At 41.5% G+C, this 19,295-nt stretch overlaps 2 protein-coding genes across 2 annotated transcripts in view; one reads left to right on the top strand and one right to left on the bottom strand.

Annotated features, from left to right (window-relative positions):
• Window positions 1–6,293, top strand: part of apbb2b (amyloid beta (A4) precursor protein-binding, family B, member 2b) — a 46,831-nt gene extending 40,538 nt beyond the window's left edge. Inside the window, 4 exon segments of the mRNA XM_032531341.1 lie at window positions 309–392; window positions 544–659; window positions 1,228–1,407; window positions 2,636–6,293. Of these exon segments, the coding sequence (XP_032387232.1) occupies window positions 309–392; window positions 544–659; window positions 1,228–1,407; window positions 2,636–2,806 (551 nt within the window). The 3' untranslated portion in view covers window positions 2,807–6,293.
• Window positions 6,294–7,464: 1,171 nt separating this feature from the next.
• Window positions 7,465–18,675, bottom strand: LOC116701653 (putative methyltransferase NSUN7). Its single transcript, XM_032535489.1, has 12 exons — window positions 18,525–18,675; window positions 18,095–18,277; window positions 17,222–17,280; window positions 15,564–15,700; window positions 15,250–15,402; window positions 14,136–14,319; window positions 13,078–13,291; window positions 12,792–12,935; window positions 12,599–12,700; window positions 12,190–12,307; window positions 10,853–10,976; window positions 7,465–8,421 (listed from the first exon to the last, which is right to left on the bottom strand). The coding sequence occupies exons 1-12, from the start codon at window positions 18,673–18,675 to the stop codon at window positions 7,483–7,485; spliced, it is 2,508 nt and encodes an 835-aa protein (XP_032391380.1). The 3' UTR covers window positions 7,465–7,482.
• Window positions 18,676–19,295: the final 620 nt, after the last annotated feature.

The raw sequence follows: 19,295 nt of genomic DNA, 5'->3' as shown, positions 1-19,295 counted from the left end.
ATATATATATATATATATATATATATATATATATATATATATATGCTGTTGTCAGCATCTGTCACACTTTGGGAAACTACCCTAACTCAAAGACCAGAATGACTTAACATCACTTTCATCACATTGTTCAGTCAAAAGTTGTGACATTTAGATTTAATAGAAGCCATCATGAAAATGGTCAGCATCCACATATTTACTCTGCAGGCTACATGTGGGAACCCTCCGTAAATTTGTATTGTTGGTTGTTTACATGTAGTTAAATACGTATTATTCTGAGCACCTATAATGTGTGTGTGGCTTCTTCCCAGCAGAGTTCCCCACACCAAAGACGGAGCTGGTTCAAAAGTTTCAGGTGCTTTACCTTGGGATGCTGCCTGTGGCCAGACCAATAGGTTAGTCTCTCTCTCACACACACGTACGCACGCACACAATACTGTGTGCAAACTGGAATTAGATGCAAAGCACATGGTTGGTGTTGATAGCATACCTTTAGGTATGATTTTAATGTTTATGTTTCTTTGTTTTAAACATGCTCTTCTCCAGGCATGGACATACTGAACGGAGCTATCGACAGTCTAATCGGTTCTTCCAACAGAGAGGACTGGACCCCGGTAGCCCTCAATGTGGCAGATGCTACTGTCACCATCAGCAAAGAAGAAGTGAGACACACATCTGCTGTAGCCAAACTACTAACTTTCCCTGGTTGGTTGTTGTCACGTAATTGACAACAAAGATGGCAAAACATCCAAAGGCTAGGTTTTGAGGTTGTCTCGCCCCCCTGTTAAGAGGACGTACTGTACCTTTAGTTAACTAATACAATGTGCAAAATGTAACAGATTTGACTGATAATCAATCTTTAGTACAGACAGAGACTTTATTACAGAGCTGACAGGAGTCTAAGGCTGTACTTGACTCAGATACATACTTCATTATGTCTGGTGCAGAGCATTTTATCGAGCCTGTCAATGCTTTCCTTCAGCATTCACCACAGTTTAAACTTTATCCGCTACTCGCGCTTTACTGTTGATTCTAATGTATGGAACTACAAAAAAAACACTGAAAATGTGCTCTCGATAATCGACACATGAAGACTTGAAGGGCAAGAAAGAGGGGGAATCACATGCATCAGATTTCTTTTCGTGATGCCATCACAAACTGCTGGGAGTCTGAGTTGGTTAAATACAGTCCTCTACATGTTTATGACTTTTGTCATATGTTTCTGTCCAGGACGAAGAGGAAGTGCTGGTGGAGTGTCGTGTTCGATTCCTGTCTTTCATGGGCGTTGGGCGGAACGTGCACACATTTGCCTTTATCATGGATGCCGGTGGCCATCGTTTTGACTGTCACATCTTCTGGTGTGAGCCCAACGCAGGGAATGTGTCGGAGGCTGTACAGGCCGCTTGTATGGTGAGTCACTGAGCAAGAACACAGCGCTGACAACAGGAATGGAATCTGGATCAGGATCTTAGAAAACAGGATCTGAGAAATAAAGAAATACAGGAATCTCTCCCAGAGCTGTGTGCAGTTGTAACATAAGTGTGTGCAGTTGTAACATAACCATTAATGCTACATGCTAAATGCTTGAGACTCTAGGGCTATTAGGAAGTACTTACAATGTAGATTTTCATGGTAAATGGAAACAACTCCTTTTTCTTCAGCTATACTTACAGAATGCATTTTTTAGGACTCGTTTGCACACAGAACTCAAAAAAATCCTCAGAACATTCAAGCATAAAACACAAGACGGCAAACCAATTACTTTATTCTATAAACATAACTTTATTAAAACCAGCTGGTTTTATGAAAAGGGGTCCTTCATTTCTAATTGATCAAATGCAATATGCTTGTATATTGCAAATTTCATTAAACTAAGGTCATCATGACTTAAAAAGCAGACCGGCAAGTTAGTCGACAGATGGTTGTTTCACTGTCCAATCCACATGCTCCGATCAGGTTGTAATAACAGAGGTCAAAACACTGAAACATGCATTCAAATCAAGAGAATCTACCTAAAGTACATCATCCGTTGTCTCTGATGATGAACTTTGTCCGTGCAAGCGATTTTGTTTAAATTTTAAAGTTTATGGTTGTTTAATACTGTGTTGCTCATTGTTTAATGCTTGGCAGAAAATGTTTTAAAGAGGAAACATTTACATTAAATTAATAACCTCTGTAATAAATTCATCATTTCTGTTACAATAATTTTTATTGTACCATTATAATGTTCATAATCCCAACCCAGAATGCCCTCTGCGGTGTTTCTACTATAGCACATTACTCATGTGCCTCTGCCCTCTCTGTGGGGTGAGTCACAAGATTAGTCTGGCTGGGCTATTGATCACACATCAGAACTTTGGATATATGGACGGACACACACACACACACACACACACACACACACACACACACACACACACACTCATGGTGACAAGAATCATCAATCATTACTATTGATCACAGCTAGCAGCCTGCACCAGCCCAGCTCTCTCTCTCTCTCTCTCTCTCTCGCTCTCGCTCTCGCTCTCGCTCTCGCTCACAGACCCTAACCCTAACACCTCCACAGTCGTAAACTCAGCAGCTGTAACTCTCTATTATTTACAATATGTTCCTCTTTCTTTCTCCCTCTCTCCATCAGCTGCGTTATCAGAAGTGTTTGGTGGCTCGACCCCCCTCCCAGAAGGCCTGTGGCACGTCGCCCCCCGGGGACTCGGTGTCCCGTCGGGTATCGACCAGCGTCAAGAGAGGCGTCCTGTCTCTCATTGACACCCTCAAACAAAAGAGACCCGTCACCGAGTTGCCACAATAACCACGGTTGAGTGCTTTCGACTCCCTGCCACAACCAGTCACCATGGTAACTAGTCGCACCGCTGCCAAAACCTGTCACCACCACAGATCCTAGTAACCTTGGAAACACCACAAGGCCCCAGGGTTTGTCATAATTCCTATTACATTTCTGGACTAAACTTGGAATTTCACCTCAAGAGTTTATCAGCTCTAGAGCTGAAATTCAAATCTGTTTCCTCAAAATAACTGCGAGGAATAAAGACTCTAATCTCGCATCAAGAAGGAACAACCACAGAAACACCTGAGTAGTGATCGTGTACATAGAAGTAACTCTCAATCTCCCTCAGCACAGAGAAGGAGAGGAAAGGAGAGCAACAGCTAAAGAAGTAGGAAGTTGCTTCTTCCAGCACAGCACGTGTGATGAGCGAGCTCAGTGCTGCCAATACTGCTGCTCTCTCCATGTTCTAATTGTATTTGTGACTGTGCTTCCAGCATGACCGTGCACACCTGGCCACACCCCACTGTCATTCACCTGGTTGTCCTGTTAGTCTGTGGTGGCTTTTTCCCCTTTGCCCCTCTTTCTCATTGTCCTCTGTAGATTGTAACATGAAGTGAAGGAAGGGATCAACAAAGCCATCGCGTCTGATTTCCAAATCAGTTTGTAATGAATGAAAGAAGGAAGCTGCATGAACTTTTATTATAAAAGTGAACCATTCTAGACATTATCAATACACTGCTGCTGCTTAGAGAAGGGGTGAACAATCCAAAGCCACATTGTTTTTATGTCTTTGTGCAAGAATCAGCTTGAAGGGTCTAAACGAGCGGTGACCTTTCACCCGAAACATCCTCATATACTTCCGGTTTGCTTGTTGTTTTTACAAGTCCCATAATGGAGCAGGGATGGACAGTGTTACCCCTCCCTCTCCGGTAAACAGCACCAGTCTGCTGTGCCAAACACAGGACACATCGGCATGCTGCTGCTGCTCTTCGATACACATGCTGGAGGAAAATCTGACCAATTATTCCTTTAAATCCCACCTCAGTATTAGTCCTCAGCAACTTTATGTTCACTAATAATAGGGGGATGACAACACAAGACAGGCTGGAGGAATCATACAAAGAAGGTAACTGGAGGAATGTGTTTTGTACCTGGGTGTGGTGGCGGTTGAGATCTGACCTGTGAGGAGGAGAGAAGGAGAGAGACGGGTTTAATCTCCAGCCTCGGGTTTATGCTTTTTTAAATTGAAAGCCAACAGAGAGACATGTTGACTTAAATTAACAGAACTTTCCTGGACTATTTATCTGTCTCCAGGGTTGTGTTCACTTGGATGATTTTTTTTGTTTTTTCTTTTCTCCGTTGCCCACTCTTTACTGTACATCTGTTTTTGGCAGTGCCACGCGATCACTTGCTTTTGGTTAGTTTCCTCACACAAATCTCAATTCAACATTGCTAGCTCCTCATTATCCCATATCTGACATGCTTGGATGTATGGTTAATACTAAAGAGGTCTTGAAGTAGATAGCAACTAAAATCTTAAACACATTTTGCCCCGGCCGTTCTCTTGGATGTAGGGCAGCAGATTAAAACCAAACCTTTATAATGGATTGTTGCTAAACCCCTCTATCAGACAGTGAATGTCGAATCACAGTTTAGGAACCGTAACAAGGCTTAGCCAGCCTGGCAAGCTTTTGGATTGTGTAAGGAGCTGTAAGATGACCATTACTCAATGAATAATTTGGAGGGTTGTGTCTTTTCCCCCTTTGCAAAACCAATAACATGAGCAGAAGTGAAGGAGTTGATTAAAATGTGTTTGTCTGCTCTAGTAACGCTCTAATGGATTAGCATTGGTTAGCATGTTGGGCTAACAATCTCCCTGACAATTGTTTTGAGGGTTTACAGGTTACCTAAAAACAACAACATTAACATAATATCTCTGTGTAGAATGCCCCCTGTCCCCCACTTTATTAGAGTTAAGGAATACAGTTAGCATCTCTGTTCTGTTTGTCATTGGATTTAAGAAAATTTACACTCGCAATCCCAGCCAAGTATTAGGATCAAAAACATGACTTAGTCCTAAAAGCCTGAAGACATTGTGTTTAAAAATATGACCAAAAAAGCATGAATCTTACCTCTGTCCTGGTTGTCTAAATATGCAAGCTAAGCATCCAAACAGAACTCTGTTAACAAATAACTAATTGCTAATACTCTGACTAATGAGGTCTACACTGCAATACAAGAACACGGTTCCCTTCAACCGGTTCCCTTCAACCTTCAACGGCTGAGGAGTCTAACCTTTTGCAGCAACATGTAGCTAACGCCTAAGCCTGTTAGCGTGATGTGTATGCGGCCATCCAGTGTTTATCCAACACTTTTGAAAGTTAGCCAGAGACCGTGTTTTTAACCAACTCCTGGAGCTATTGTTAGCTTAATTTTAAAGATGATTTTTTTGGGGGGGTTTCGCAGGACAGGACTGCTTGAAGAGGGCAAAGTCGAGAGAGAGTGGGGTGATGACACGCAGCAAAGGGCTGTGGGTAGGATTCAAACCCATGGTCGCTGCTGAGGACTCAGCCTTCACGGGGTGCACACTCTATTGGGTGAGCTAGAGGTCACCCCATTGTTAGCTTAATTAGCTGGCTAGTGAGCTAATTAAATCAGCTTGTGATAGTTCAGCTGCCAAAATTGATGGTCACCGGTTTAAACCAGAAGCTGCTTTTGGTTACTTTTGTGTTGAATCAGAGAATCTTTATTTTTATTGGATTGGTTGGAAGCAAAGGTTGACAGGCATAGCAGCAGTATCTAAAGGAGGGCCATAGCGAACGGTCACAGTGTTACATCTGTAACTGCGTCTTGTTGTCTCCATGTCCTCCAAGAGATCCTGATGAGGAAATTCAGCCACGTCCCCTTCTTTTGTCACAAGGATGTTGAAATGTGAATGAGATGACAAAATGTGCGTGTACATAATATCAATTTAATGTAACGTTTGGCATTAATCATTGTTATAAGCTATCTTTTCATTTTAAATGTCTGTGGAAGTTTTCTGTTATTTACTTGCAATGAAATGCCTTTCTTTGAGAACTCACCAAATGGCCAAAGTGTAAAATACTGGTATACATTGTTGTAGATAAGAAAAACACTAGAGCAAATTATGAAACAAGGAGAGGTGATTGGAAATTTTCACAGTTGTCAACTACGTTGATACTGAATTTAACTGAGCAAATTATCTATGCATTCTTTTGATCTCGAGATATGGAAAGTCGTGAAAAGCCTTGCATGCCCTTGGACGTTTAAAAGAACGACTGTATGTACTGAACAGAAATATTTTTTATTTTATTTATTCTATTTTATAAAGGTATATACTGATTTTATTAGTTGGGGCAAGTACAGTCTCTTGACTCACTTTCATCATCTCAGTCTCTGGTTATGTCACAATGCTACAACAAGCTCCGCTTTGCAGAAAAAAAGGCAGATATAGAGGAATATATCTTTACCTTGTACAGTGCACTGAGAGCTGGGAGTCCCCTGTTGGTCGGAACAGTTAAACAGGAGGAGGAGGAGGAGGAGGAGGAGGGGAGGAGGAGGAGGAGGAGGAGGAGGAGGAGGAGGAGGAGGAGGAGGAGGAGGAGAGGAGGAGGAGGAGGAGGAGGAGGAGGAGGATAACCGTAGTGGACTCCCAGCGTCTCCGTCAAGCTCACACACAAACAACAAAAAACACACACATACCTTTCCCACAGATGGATGTGTTGGCTTCCGTTTGCTGCTCACTGATTTGTACACTTTATCAATGTAATCAATTGTGAGAATAAACAGCATTATAAAACAGGATTTTGTGTCTGTGTGTGCATTAAGGCTGCAACTAGTTTTTTGTTTTGATTGATAAAGTGATTTATTGTTCAGTCCAATGGTTCTCCTCTGTTCCACCAGGATGCTCCATTCTCAGGTTTTGGTCTGGAATTATTATATTTCTTAGTTTATAATTTCTATCATGTGAACTGATTTAGCAAAGATTTAGCTTTGTCCTGACCCTCAGGCTTGGCTATCACAAGACTCTAAGACGACCTCTTCAGTTGTTTATATATAAAAAAAATTGTCTGAATAACTGTACTAAAATTATTGGGGTGGGGCCTTAAAGACCCTCCCAGGCGTTATTAATATTTTCTTTTGACCCACCCCTTGACTAAAAGAAAAATTGCAAAATCCTCCCCCAGTATCTCAATATACTATAACAGTATCAGGAAATTTGTGTTATATATACTGTGTATATGTGTGTGTCTCACAGGGGAAAGTTTGAAATAAAACTATGAATGAATTTTAACAAGCTTCCATTCAGCAAAAAGAAAAATACATAACTCTCCCTGTATCCAGCGCTCACCCTTCAATTATATACACACTGTCCCTAAATTTTAAAAATTAAAAAATGGTTACATTTACAATAATATGCAATAAAGAGAATCTGGCTAATTCATTTAAGTAATAATTTCTATGATGACTTAATTATTAAAATTGTCGAGTACATTTCTATAGAGTGTGAACTAAAGTCATGCCAGAGACAAAGAAATCAGTGAAATGGCTGATTTGCTTTTAACAATTTTTATTTCTCAAAGTGAACTTACAATACAACAATAACATTTGTTTTTAAATATTTTCAAATAATTTACTTTTATAATCGCACTGACTAGTGTCAGAACATGCCGATAATATCAGTGAAGATGATCTTTGTATAATCCAGGCAGAGAGGCCGAGGAGGATGCAGATGTTTGGGGGAGCTGGGAGTGGGAGGCCCGGGACGGACGCTGACAGAGAGAACTACCACTCCTGCTGCTCACACAGCTGGAGGATGGGGACGAAATGGGTGGCAAGACCAAATCAGCAGGATTCAACACATCCTCTGTCACCACCTCTATTTTAGGCCTGACCACCTTTCCTCTGTCCTCAAACAGACTTTCTGGTTTAGCTGCATCCTTCAGTGTTTTTGCTGCTCTTTCAGTCTTTTCAGTCTTTTCAGTGTTGTGTTTCTGCACCTGCTTGGAGGCTGCATGGGGAGCAGCAGGTGCAGCAGGACTGGCTGGGGAAAAGGTGCTAAAGACCGTCTGCTGTGATGTAATTGTTGCATTTTTACTTAGCTTGTGCGCCAGGGCTGTGATTGGAGACAAGTGTTTGGAGGGTTTTGCAGAAGATATCAATGTCAGTGTAAGACGAGGTATTCTTCTCGGTATACTTTTTGTAAGACGCCTCTTGAGATGCGATTGGTTGACTTTTCTCTTCGCCAATGTTTTCTCATGGCTTTGTTTTGGTCGTCGTTTGACCTTTCGCTTACTTCCTTTAAGCGCTTTGGTTTTCTTTCCTCCCTTTCCCCCCTTATCTTTCTCCTTTTCCTCCTCTCCCTCCTCACCACGTTCACCTTTCTTCTCTTCATGTTCTGAAGGTGCAACTGGATCTTCTCCATTGACGAGCTCTCCTGTCTGTCTCTCCTGGCTTGAAGGGGATGAAGGTTTGCTGCTGGGTGAGGCGAGGCGGTTCTTCTTGCTTTTCCCCTTTTTAGTGTTTTTTGATTGTTCTGGAATTATTCCACCCAGGAGGCCTTTTGCTGCTGCCCTTGCCAGCACGTCGTGGACTGTTTCTACCTTAGTGGGATCCGCCTGAAAAAGCAAGGTCAGCTTAAGATTTTATGTGAAGACACAACACATTAAACCACAGGTCTCTTGGGTAATATAGCACCAAGGAGACAAGACAACACAACGCTGTAGAAAGGAGCTACAGCCATAACAATATCCTGCAGAAGAGAAAGGAGAGATCACAGGATTTATATCCTGTCAGAGTGTGGGAAGTAGCCTACACACAGCAATACACTGGTGAGAGCAAATTACATTAAACTATGTATCTAACAAATTGAAATACCCCACTTTATTGTATTGTGTGAACTTCATTTCATATTTTATGTGGTTATCTGTTGTGGGGTGCAAAAAAAGTTCCTTTCCGAGACTATTTTGCAGATCCCCCATCGCTGTGACCGGAGCCTAACACCAGCCAAGGCAACTGTGATTGGTTTAACGAAATGCAAACATGTTGACACATTTTAGTCTGTACCATCGTGGTGGACAACCAATGCCAGTTTCAGACTACACAATATCAACAAGATAATTACCCAACGTGACAGATATAGGGGTGTTGGGAACAAAATGGACGTTGGGCACAATTGTTTGATTCATCCCTTGTAGTGCATCGTAGTGAACGACAACCGACTCTGCATCCCGACAAAAGGACTAGTGTGTCCATGTATGATAAATTCCACATGTTCTGTGATGTTGATCAATACGAGCACAGAGCACTCTTCCATGGCAAAGAGAGAAGAGTAGGAAAGTTCACAGTTGTGCACACATTGTTTCTGAACAGAATGCAGCCAGAATTGTGGCCTACACACCGCTTTTGACGGCATTGCTTGTTTATGGTCTTGTTCCCTAAAGTCGGTCCTTACTATCTCCTTCACAGTGACATCACGCAGGTCACAGCCCTAGAGTCATGCCGCTTGCAATTGTTGATTGTGGCTAATAAACTGACATACCTCTAAAAAAGTACTCTGAACATGTCTAGGCCTGTATGTGAGTGATTAACCAATTTAGGACCAAAACAATGTGTTGTCAGCAGGTCCAAAACACACACACATTTTGCTCCATGTGTACGTATACAGTATGTGTAGGGGTAAAACACTGTCTTCATCTGCAGTGACATTCAAATAGAGTAGAAATGCCTCTAAAAGTTGAATAACAGATTGCTAAACTCACTGCTGAAAACACTGCAAATGCATATTTTATATGTACAAGTGTTTAATCTGAATTTACGCTGTTTTTCAGTTTTCTTGCATTGACAGCATAATATGCTCTGAGTCATTTATAAGCCTGCCTGAAAACTATAATTGTGCTGCAACATGAGACTTTGTGATAAAATGGAGAAGACTAGAGTGTACTGGAGCGAGGCATGAATGATGGCAGTGTGTCAGATGTGTTTTACAGATAAGATTTGTCAAGTTTTTCAGAAATTTCTAGACACACCTGTTTCCAATGTCTGTTTTCTTGGGTCTCCCTTTACATTTTTAAAAGAGAGATTTCAAGGTGACTTCTTGTTTCTTTACCCCATCTCTCTCTTGCTGTCTTTCTATGCTGACATGGTGTCTATTTCATATCCCCTTAAATCGTCCTCTAGCACAGTTTGACTGGTGTGAAGTCGTTCATCTGAGCAGCAGTGAAACCCCTCTGAATTGTCAGTGTAACTAAATCTGCAGCCACAGCTCTGACGTCTGATGCTGATTAAATTAGACATGATGATCATTAGATATAAAATTACTGCACTGCCACTGTACACCTGCCCCTGTGTGTGTGTGTGTGTGCGTGTAGTGTGGGTTGTGTGTGTGTGTGTGTGTGTGTGTGCGTGTGTGTGTGTGTGTGTGTGTGTGTGTGTGTGTGTGTGTGTGTATTGGAAAGAATATAAACACACTCACATACAGGCTCAGTCCCCTACTGCACCATTTTGCGAGCTGCAGGGGATCAAAGGAACGGCATCTAATTTCCTTCTTTATGTACTTTTTATGAGTGGAGCAAGAAGAAGAAAAAGGAGGGGGGCAAAGATGGAGCAACGAAGTGATGCAACGCGACCGTAGGGGTGGAGGAAGGGCTGGAAGAACAGAGAATATCCATTCATCTTTGCTGTAAAGTACTGAAATTTTTTAGGCATATTTCATTTTTAACTTGTCTCTTTTTTTATAGAGTATTGGAATAATGCTGCAGTGTTTCAGTGGAGAGATTTTGTGTGGTGTGATGTCTGCATGCATGCAGACAAGCATAGCCAATCAACTTCCCAGCCAACAGACAATAAAAGAGGTGCGCCTCAGCACTACTGAACACACACACACACACACACACACACACACACACACACACACACACACACCCTCACGCGCACACACCACAAAACCTTTGTTCCCCTTCAATCTCCAAACACAACCTTGGCCTCCACATCGCTCTCACTTTTTTTCCTGTTAATCTCCACGTCTCCACATTTTCCTTCCCCTCTCACCTGTCGGGACAGCCGTGCGATGAAGCAGCCGTTGGTGAACTGAGATGGTTTGAGCCTGAAGAATTTGGAGTCTGTTGTGTCTGTGCCTGACTGGAAATCGTCGGGGAAAATCGGACCGTTTACCCTGAAAGAGAAAAATATAAAAGATGCTATGTGACATTTTAACATTAATTAATCCTTGCCACATTAACTCAGCAACGTATTACTGTTAACGAATGGGAGTAAGAATGAGCAGTTTCAGGAAATTGTACAAAAGAACCATCAATTATTTTGAGAACCAAATACAGGAAATTCATTAGTCAAACTCTGTATGTGGCTCTTGTAATATTTTTGTGTTGAGTGTTTTCAGGCAGATGGGAGAACTTTTGCAACATTTGGAACTGCCTCTTAGGAGGAAGTTAGGCGACGTGGTGAAAAGAGCAACAAAGTCCGTATAGGGAGGAGGTCGGGGTGGATGGATGATTCAAACAATCAGCTAATAAGACAATGTTGCAATGTTTTTGATGCAGACCAACCTTTTTATACACAAGGAAAGCAGTTTGATGGCAGTTTAAAAGATTAGACTGTTTCTGATATTAGTGCTTCTCTGAAGTGAACTAGTGCCAACTCTTCTAAAAACAACACAGGCAGCATGGTGCTACAGTAGATTTGTGTTTTCCCTGAACAAGTACTGTAAACACAGATGTGAACAGCTGCTGATCGTCACATTGCATATTGGTTAAGTTGATAAAAGAGCTTATGTGACCAAATATAATAACATTTGTATTTCTTTAAGAGGATGAATGGTACGAAATGAGTTGTGTGTGTAGCAGGCGTGAAACAGACTGAAATCTTCTCCACTCCATTGCCCCCAACTGTAGGATTAACTACTGTCCCCACGGCAACAGCAGCTGATTCTTTATGCTGTCGCCAGCCCGGTGACTGTCGCCTCTCACACTCACATTCAAAAACATACAGTTGTAAATGATGTCTGGTTTCATAAGTTGATATCTTGTTTGATTTCAGTGAAAGTAGTGTGAGCCTTGATGGGTGAATTCAATCATCTGACAGAATCTCAGTGACAGTAACAGCACAATTAGCTTCAAAGTAAATTTTGTGAGCAGGAGAGCTTCACTTAGCTGCCATTCACTCGTTGCCTTGTGTTTGGCCTGTACAAAAAACAGCACATAACTAATTTCCGTTTCCTCATTTCATTCGTGGTTTGAGCCTGTGGACAAGAAAGGAAAAGTCTGATTGCATAATTACTTAAGAGCCAGAAAACTAACACACAAAGGTGGTTTTGTGTGTGTGTGTGTGTGTGTGTGTGTGTGTGTGTGTGTGTGTGTGTGTGTGTTTACCTGAAAGGCAGCAGTTTGGGGTGGGTGTGTGTTTTCTCTAAAACCCTTTTCACCAGTTGTTCATTTTCCTCAGGATACACTGAGCGTGTGCAGTAGACCAATGTCTGAACCTTTGGGACTAACAGAAAATGAGGGGAAAATATGCATTTTTTTAAAACAGTGACAGACTCAGTCTGTCTGATTGGCAGGGGCAAAAAAAATGGCACTAATGCGCAGAAGGGCTTTTGGCATGAAGAGCAGTCTATATGGCACTGCAACATGTTTCATCCATTTTAAGGGCACCATAGAGGTCACTTTATCACGTATTCTTCAATTGAAGGGCACCCTAGAGGGCACAACTATCATGTTTTATCTATGATATCTACCACAGGGTTACTGGAGAGCCACCTTTCTTTCAATGTATACTCACAGGAGAGAGCGTGTGCTAGCAGTCGTGCCTGTTGGGTGGCAATTGTGTGTATTTTGCTCCGGGATACAGAACTGTGGCACAAGTCTGGCAGTAGAGCCCAGTCTGACAACCGAACAAAACTTATTTAGCATTTTTATCATACACTACTGCTATCAATTTTTCAATATATGTAATTTTCCACATTTTTATGTACCTCCATGTTCACTGTGGATGGTTGGCACAGGGTCATTGAGCGCGGAGGACGTACACTGAGGCAGAACTATGATGACCTTTAAACGCTGGATGGTGGTGTTCCACTCATCCAGACCAAAGAAGGCTTCTGACAAGACTCGCACATCTACAGTGGACATAAATTGGCATCAGGAAAGTCATGCGTATGTACTGTGCATAAGGTGCGCATATAGATTGAAGTGGAAATATTCTCAAAAGGTTCATACAGTGCATAATACACTTTATGTGTTTCCCCATTCATTGCTCACTTTTGACTTCCATTTGTGTGAGTAGTTCTTGTATTTCCTCTATCTGTAAAGGAGGGAGATCCGCACCACAGACCAACACTCGGCCAGAGCGGGCAGCGGCCGCCACAGATATGTGAGCCAAAGTCACAGCTGAGAAAGACCCCACCACCAGGACGTCACCGCTATCAAACAGCAGGGGGCGTAACGCGCTCACTGCCACACACACACTCCTGTCCTGCAAAAAGAGACACAGAGAAGAATACTTGTTCTTCAAACATGCATGGAGCATTTTCTTATTTTTCTTGACAAAACTGTACCCTCCAGTGCTACAGACTGCTGTGTTGCTAATCAAGATTAACAGTGAACTGATTTCTTTAACACAGTTACACAGATTACATTCACATAACAGGAAATCCAGAGCTAACCTTTTAATCTGTCTCACAGTAGTCTCAAAGTCAATTCATTGAAAATTCATACTAATTAAACCTATACCCATTTTCCAACTATTCTTACTACTTCACCTTCTTCTTACACATTTATGCAAGCAATCTAGTTCAGTGTTAGCTAATGCATTTTCTAGTTTTGCTTTAGATAATGTGAATGTAATGAACAGAAAGAACTGTTCTTGGTGCTCCATAAGTAAAGGAACAAGAGGATTGGAGTCATTTGTGATAAATGGTTGGCCAGCAAAGATAAGAAGAATATCTGGATTTACTTTGTTGGTGCAGTTTATTGTTTCCTTTATATTTTCCCTCTAAAAACAATGTAGTCTGAGTCACTAAGAGCATATCAAACAATGGTCACCTCTTTTTAAACTGATTAAGAAAGTTTTGTTTATTTTCACTCTCAAGTTGATACATTTACAGACCAGCACTTGCAATTCAACTTAAGAAAGTAAAAGAACCAGTTAAAGGTACTTCTACTTCAGCTGGATATGTACACTTTCAACCAGTCAGTCTTAAACCTGTCTTCTAAAATGATCTTCAAAGGCTCCCAAGTGAGGAAAGCATGTTTCTCATTAGTGAGTGTTACCTCTAACTAGCTCAATTACACCCTTCACTGCACACATTCATACATACCTGTATGTTAAGTGCATGTGTACTTGTGAGGCTGCTGCGCTGCAGCAGAGCATGAAGCGGTTGGGAGAAGACAAGTGTGTCTGGACAGAGAGGGTCTCTGCAGAACGTTGCCTCTCTGAGGTCAGTCATGATTTTCACTTCACACAAGCCCGTGCTTTGTAACGCTTCACACACTTCCTCAACACTACAGATGAGATAAGATGTTTTCTGTTAGGTTAAGTGTTATTTGAGGCAGAAACATCATGGGGTAAAGTAGAGGATAGTTACAACTGTTGTGACTCAAATGCACTCCAGGGTTGTCTGGTGAACAGTGCTGCAGTATTTTAGCTTTGCATAAATTACCACTGGAGCACTTTTTATCCTCAGTTTATACGAATGCTGAACCGTCCTGTCTCAGATACGCCCCAGTGAACTTCACCCACCATTTACGTCATATTGCATTCCCCCCAAGCACAGCCTGTCACTTAATGTTATTTTATTAACGTCCACTCTGTGAAAGATTAACAACTATCCTGACCTGACACCATGTCCCATAGACCTAGTGGTTTATACAAAAATAGGCTAAATCCCCATACCCCTTTCACACACACATTCTAAACCTGTACTTATCTAGACATCCCATTATCACATCTGGCTACCTCTTTATCTTATTGGTTGACCTTTAAAAGTCAGTGGCAACAATATAAAAGTTGTATAATAATTTGAACTTGAGCTCAGCATTCAGTGGTTAATTTTGAGTGGTGTCCCACGCCAAGTGTAGTTGTTTTCACTGCTCTCCCCACAGAAAAACATTGGCACCGCCAGCGCAGATGGCTTTCATGGGATCTAATTCCTCTGTTCATAATGTGAAAACGGTGCCTGTGTTCCACAAAGAAGAACAGAGGGCAGCCATTGAAAAATCTGATTGCAGAAAAATCAGGTATTTAAAATGTACAATATTTTCTTAAATGCAGACACTAAATAGGTGCATCATGATTTTGTGAACAAATGTGAAATAGACATTTTACTGCATGCCCCTCTTTCTGTGTGTGTGTGTGTGTGTGTGTGTGTGTGTGTGTGTGTGTGTGTGTGTGTGTGTGTGTGTGTGTGTGTGTGTGTGTGAGAGATAGAGTACCTGGTCTTGAGAGTATTGACCCACGCATAGAGTGGCAGTTGTTTTGCTCTGTGCTGTTTGGTCCTAACAGGACCAGAAAGAAAACAGGAGACGCTCTGCAGATTCTGTTTAACTCTGCAGCGAGCTAAAGATGCTGCCAGCTTGGTTTTACACCTGTAACACACACACACACACACACACCATCATAGTAAATATACTTCCAGTTCACGCGTCATATACCTTAAGTTTGTGTGATATCCAGATTTAAGCACAATTTTAAAGTTGCACTAGAAATAAATGCAAGATGTTGCCATCCCCCCTCAACCAAAACACACCTCTGCAGACTGTTCTCCAGGTCCCTAACTTCCTGGAAAAGCTCCTCCCCTTCCTTTGTTGAACGTTCACGCAACAAAAACCTTCGGTCTTGGAAGTCAAACAGCATCACCATCGCCAACGGCAACAAGTCACTGGACTGAAAAACATGAGCGCTTTCATCATCATTTTCAACTTTATCATATGGAATATACAGTAGCATTAGACAATAGCAACATGCAGATGTGATGGTGCATTCATGTGCTTGTCAGATGGTCCCATTTATCAATTTGGGAAGTTGTTCTTCTGACTTCAGTGTATTAATGAGTTTTAAGTTGTGATGTGGAAACAACATGGACGCTACAAAGAAGATGTGTTGTATGTTAGTGCTCAGCGTGTTGAAATAACACGTTGATTGATTTAAATTGGGGATTTTGTCCCAGACTTGTTACACCTGTACATTCCCTCAAACCACTAAAGTATTGCTTCGCTTGGGTTAATGGGAATAAATAACGTTTCTAACTAATCTAGGTCACTCTACGTGGACAGTAATTAACATTTACAATCTTGTACTATATTACAAATTTCATGGGAGCAAGAAATTGATATGCAATACGTCGATTAATAAAAGGTTTCTCACCATCAACACATTAACTTTCATCTGCCATGTTGCTGTACAATATGACATCAACGCAAGCCGTGTGCCAATGTTTCCAATAATTCGGACACCACATGAATGCCGCATAAACCAATGTTCACTCTCCTTTTGCTCAGTTTTGGTCTCCACCAACTTCTGAGGGAAATGTCTGTCTCTTTAGCTAATAAATGCTATCTTTACCTGCTAAAAGCTAAAAGTGTGTCTGTCTGCTGTTGGTGCTGAGCAAGTTGTAAACGCTTTTGTTGCTAAACATTTTCCTGCTGCATCTGTGGGTTTCTCACCACAAGTGACCCTTTTAACATAACATTTAGTCAGTTTTTATTATAAAAAATATTGATTATAACTGCCGTAAGGAAGATGATAAGCAGATCTTTTCCTCACACTTTTCTTTCTTACGTTTATGGCCACGTACAAACATCTTTTCCTTTAACACCCTTTCTTAGGGTGTGTGTTGGTGTGTTAGTGTGGGTGTGTTGAATATGTATATTTCAGTAACGAGGTGTGTTGAATCTTTTATAGGACTAATGATCTATCAGCCTGTTCTGTATGTTTCTCCCATCCCTCAACAAAGTCATCCTTTAAACACACACACACACACACACACACACACACACACACACACACACACACACCACACACACACACACACACACACACACACACACAAGCTTGGTGTGTCTCTTTGCCCATGTGTGCGTCCTCACACAGTGTTTTATAGTGTCATTTACAGTCTCCCAGTTGGAGAGTGCGTCTGCCTCTCTCCTCTGTGCATCATTTGCCACCTATAACCAGCCAGACTACCCACAGATCTGAATACAAATGGCCTTTGACTGCACCCCTTTCTCTCTCACTCACTCTCTCATTCTACCATATTCTGATGGAGCACATTCATGTGGACAGACAAAACACGGCTACTTTATTTGAAGACAGATAACTCCCAGGCAGTTTGTTAGAGTAAGTGCTGAAGTGTTTTTAATCAATTTGGAGTTTGTGACCACTCATGTCAAATCTAGTGGGACTCACAATATGCTGAGAAGTGTGGAAGCAGCTGTCAGTAATGATTTCCTCCAGTAAATCATGGTCTAGGAGAAAAGAAATGTTGTTAGACAACAATAAATGCATAAATACAAAACTAAGACATACAAGACACAAGAAAAGTTATGGAAGAGAAATCTTAAAAGCTGAGTTTAACCAAATTAAACTTAATTTATTAAAATTCCTATCTACACACCATCAAAATCAAGAGCAATTTTGTTTGTGGTTCTTGCAGCAATGAAAAATTGCATTAAAGTGTTTAATAGCACCATTTCTTAAAAAGATAAATTGTGTTTTTGTTATTTCAGATGTGGAGCATGCCTCTAACAGTTGTTTCATTGTACTGAGGTGGCGGCAGGCATCTTACAGAGCAATATCTTCAAACCTACCCAAACAAAATCAAAACTATCTGCAGATACCAGTCATTCTCTAAAAATATAATAAACAGCGTGTGCTTGCTGTGAGTGTGTGTGTGTGTGTGTGTGTGTGTCCATGGCATGAACTTTCTTATCACCTCCCATACAGACATCTGCTGTAACTCCAGCTCAAGTAATTCGCAGTCACATAGAGAAATGAAATGTATTATATTACAATGTATATATATTTAATCTACAGTCTGCAGTTGAAGCTGCTTTTCAAAAGGGAATATTGGAGTTGACACATGCTGCAGCTCCACTGCTATTCATTAAAGAGATAAGGCTTCTTTATAGGAAGTGTATTAGGTCCACAGAGACAGCAGTAGTGTACTGTAGATCAATTAAATTTATCCCTGACTTTATGTTTAACCATCAGCCTATCCTCTCCAGACAGGGTACGTGGTTCAACTAAAATCTCAAAGTTAGTAACTTTAGTATTTAATACATTTAAGTGTGTTGAAGGCAAGTTGGTATGCCTGTCTCTGAGTGGGCTTGTCTCCTCCTTCTGGTAGCGGTGTGTCCGTCTTCTTCCCATAATGCAGAAGCTGTTGCGTTACTGGCTTTTCTGTCCGCAGTTGCTGGAAAATGGCTCCTGCTTGCAGGTAGGCCTGATCTGATGGAGGAGAGGCTGCAGAGAGAGGGGATGAAGTATTGAGATAAAGAAGGGGAAAGAATTGAGGGTTGTGTTAGTGTATAGTGCAAATTGGAGAGAGGATACAATGAAATGGCATGAAAGGAGGGAAGAAACGGCCTCCTTGATACATGAATGAATATTAAGAGCTCTTACACTGCACTAGAACATGAGGTTGAATACTTTTGAACATGATTAAATATCTCAATGTGAACATATTGAAAGACTCCAAGTTGTATCTTACCTGGGGAAGGTAAAGATAAATGAAGACCAGGGAGAGAAGGAGGAAAAGAGAGGGGCTGCTTGTGATCTTGATGTGAGATGATCTCCTCTGTCACCGAGCTTGTGTTGACATCATCGCTGGAGCCCACTGCAAGGAACGGGGAGCAGCTCATGTTACACACACACACACACACACACACATGAACTAGCAGTATACAAGTATGCAGGATGTGGCCGTTTGGATAACTTGACTTGGCACGTAAGGATTAATATACAAAAGTTCTTCCTCACAGACACACACACACACACACACACACAACCAAAACAAACAAACACGAAAACAGCAGCATAAAGACTTACATTTGTCTACCGTGATCACAGCAACAACACCAAACACTTGTCAGGCACTTCTGCAAACAATTTTTGTCAAAACTTGTCTCTCAACATTTATGTATTGTACTCTTTTATGTTCCTCTCAGTCTTTGTTGAACCAGATAGCATCTAAACAGACACAAACATTGTTTACAGAGTTCAATCTGAGAGGTGCAAATGTAAATAAGACGCATAGCGTTAGTCATGGCTGACATGTGATCCGCTTTCCAGTTTCTGCGAATGTGAGACTGTCGGTGGGTAACTGGGCTCCTCTTGGTGCAATTAGGTGGCCAGTCAGATACATCAGCATGAATAAATAATGAGCCACTGCCCGACCCTGGACAAAAGTCCACCTCTTACTGACCTGCTTTGCTCACACACACACACACACACACACACACACACACACACACACACACAC

The sequence above is a fragment of the Etheostoma spectabile genome, chromosome 2 (assembly GCF_008692095.1).
Source record: "Etheostoma spectabile isolate EspeVRDwgs_2016 chromosome 2, UIUC_Espe_1.0, whole genome shotgun sequence".
In the NCBI taxonomy this organism is placed as follows: Eukaryota; Metazoa; Chordata; class Actinopteri; order Perciformes; family Percidae; genus Etheostoma; species Etheostoma spectabile.
The sequence above is the reverse complement of the archived record's forward strand: the minus strand, read 5'-3'. Positions and strand labels throughout refer to the sequence as shown.

What these genes read in the sequence shown, in the direction of transcription:
- LOC116701653 (XM_032535489.1), bottom strand. Translation starts at nt 18,675, where the DNA reads ATGAGCTGCTCCCCGTTCCTTGCAGTGGGCTCCAGCGATGATGTCAAC. An exon ending in CTGGAGAACAGTCTGCAGAG is followed by an intron (nt 15,403 to 15,563) that starts GTGTGTTTTGGT and finishes TGTGTGTTACAG; the next exon opens with GTGTAAAACCAAGCTGGCAG. An exon ending in CACATGCACTTAACATACAG is followed by an intron (nt 13,292 to 14,135) that starts GTATGTATGAAT and finishes CTCTTTTTGCAG; the next exon opens with GACAGGAGTGTGTGTGTGGC.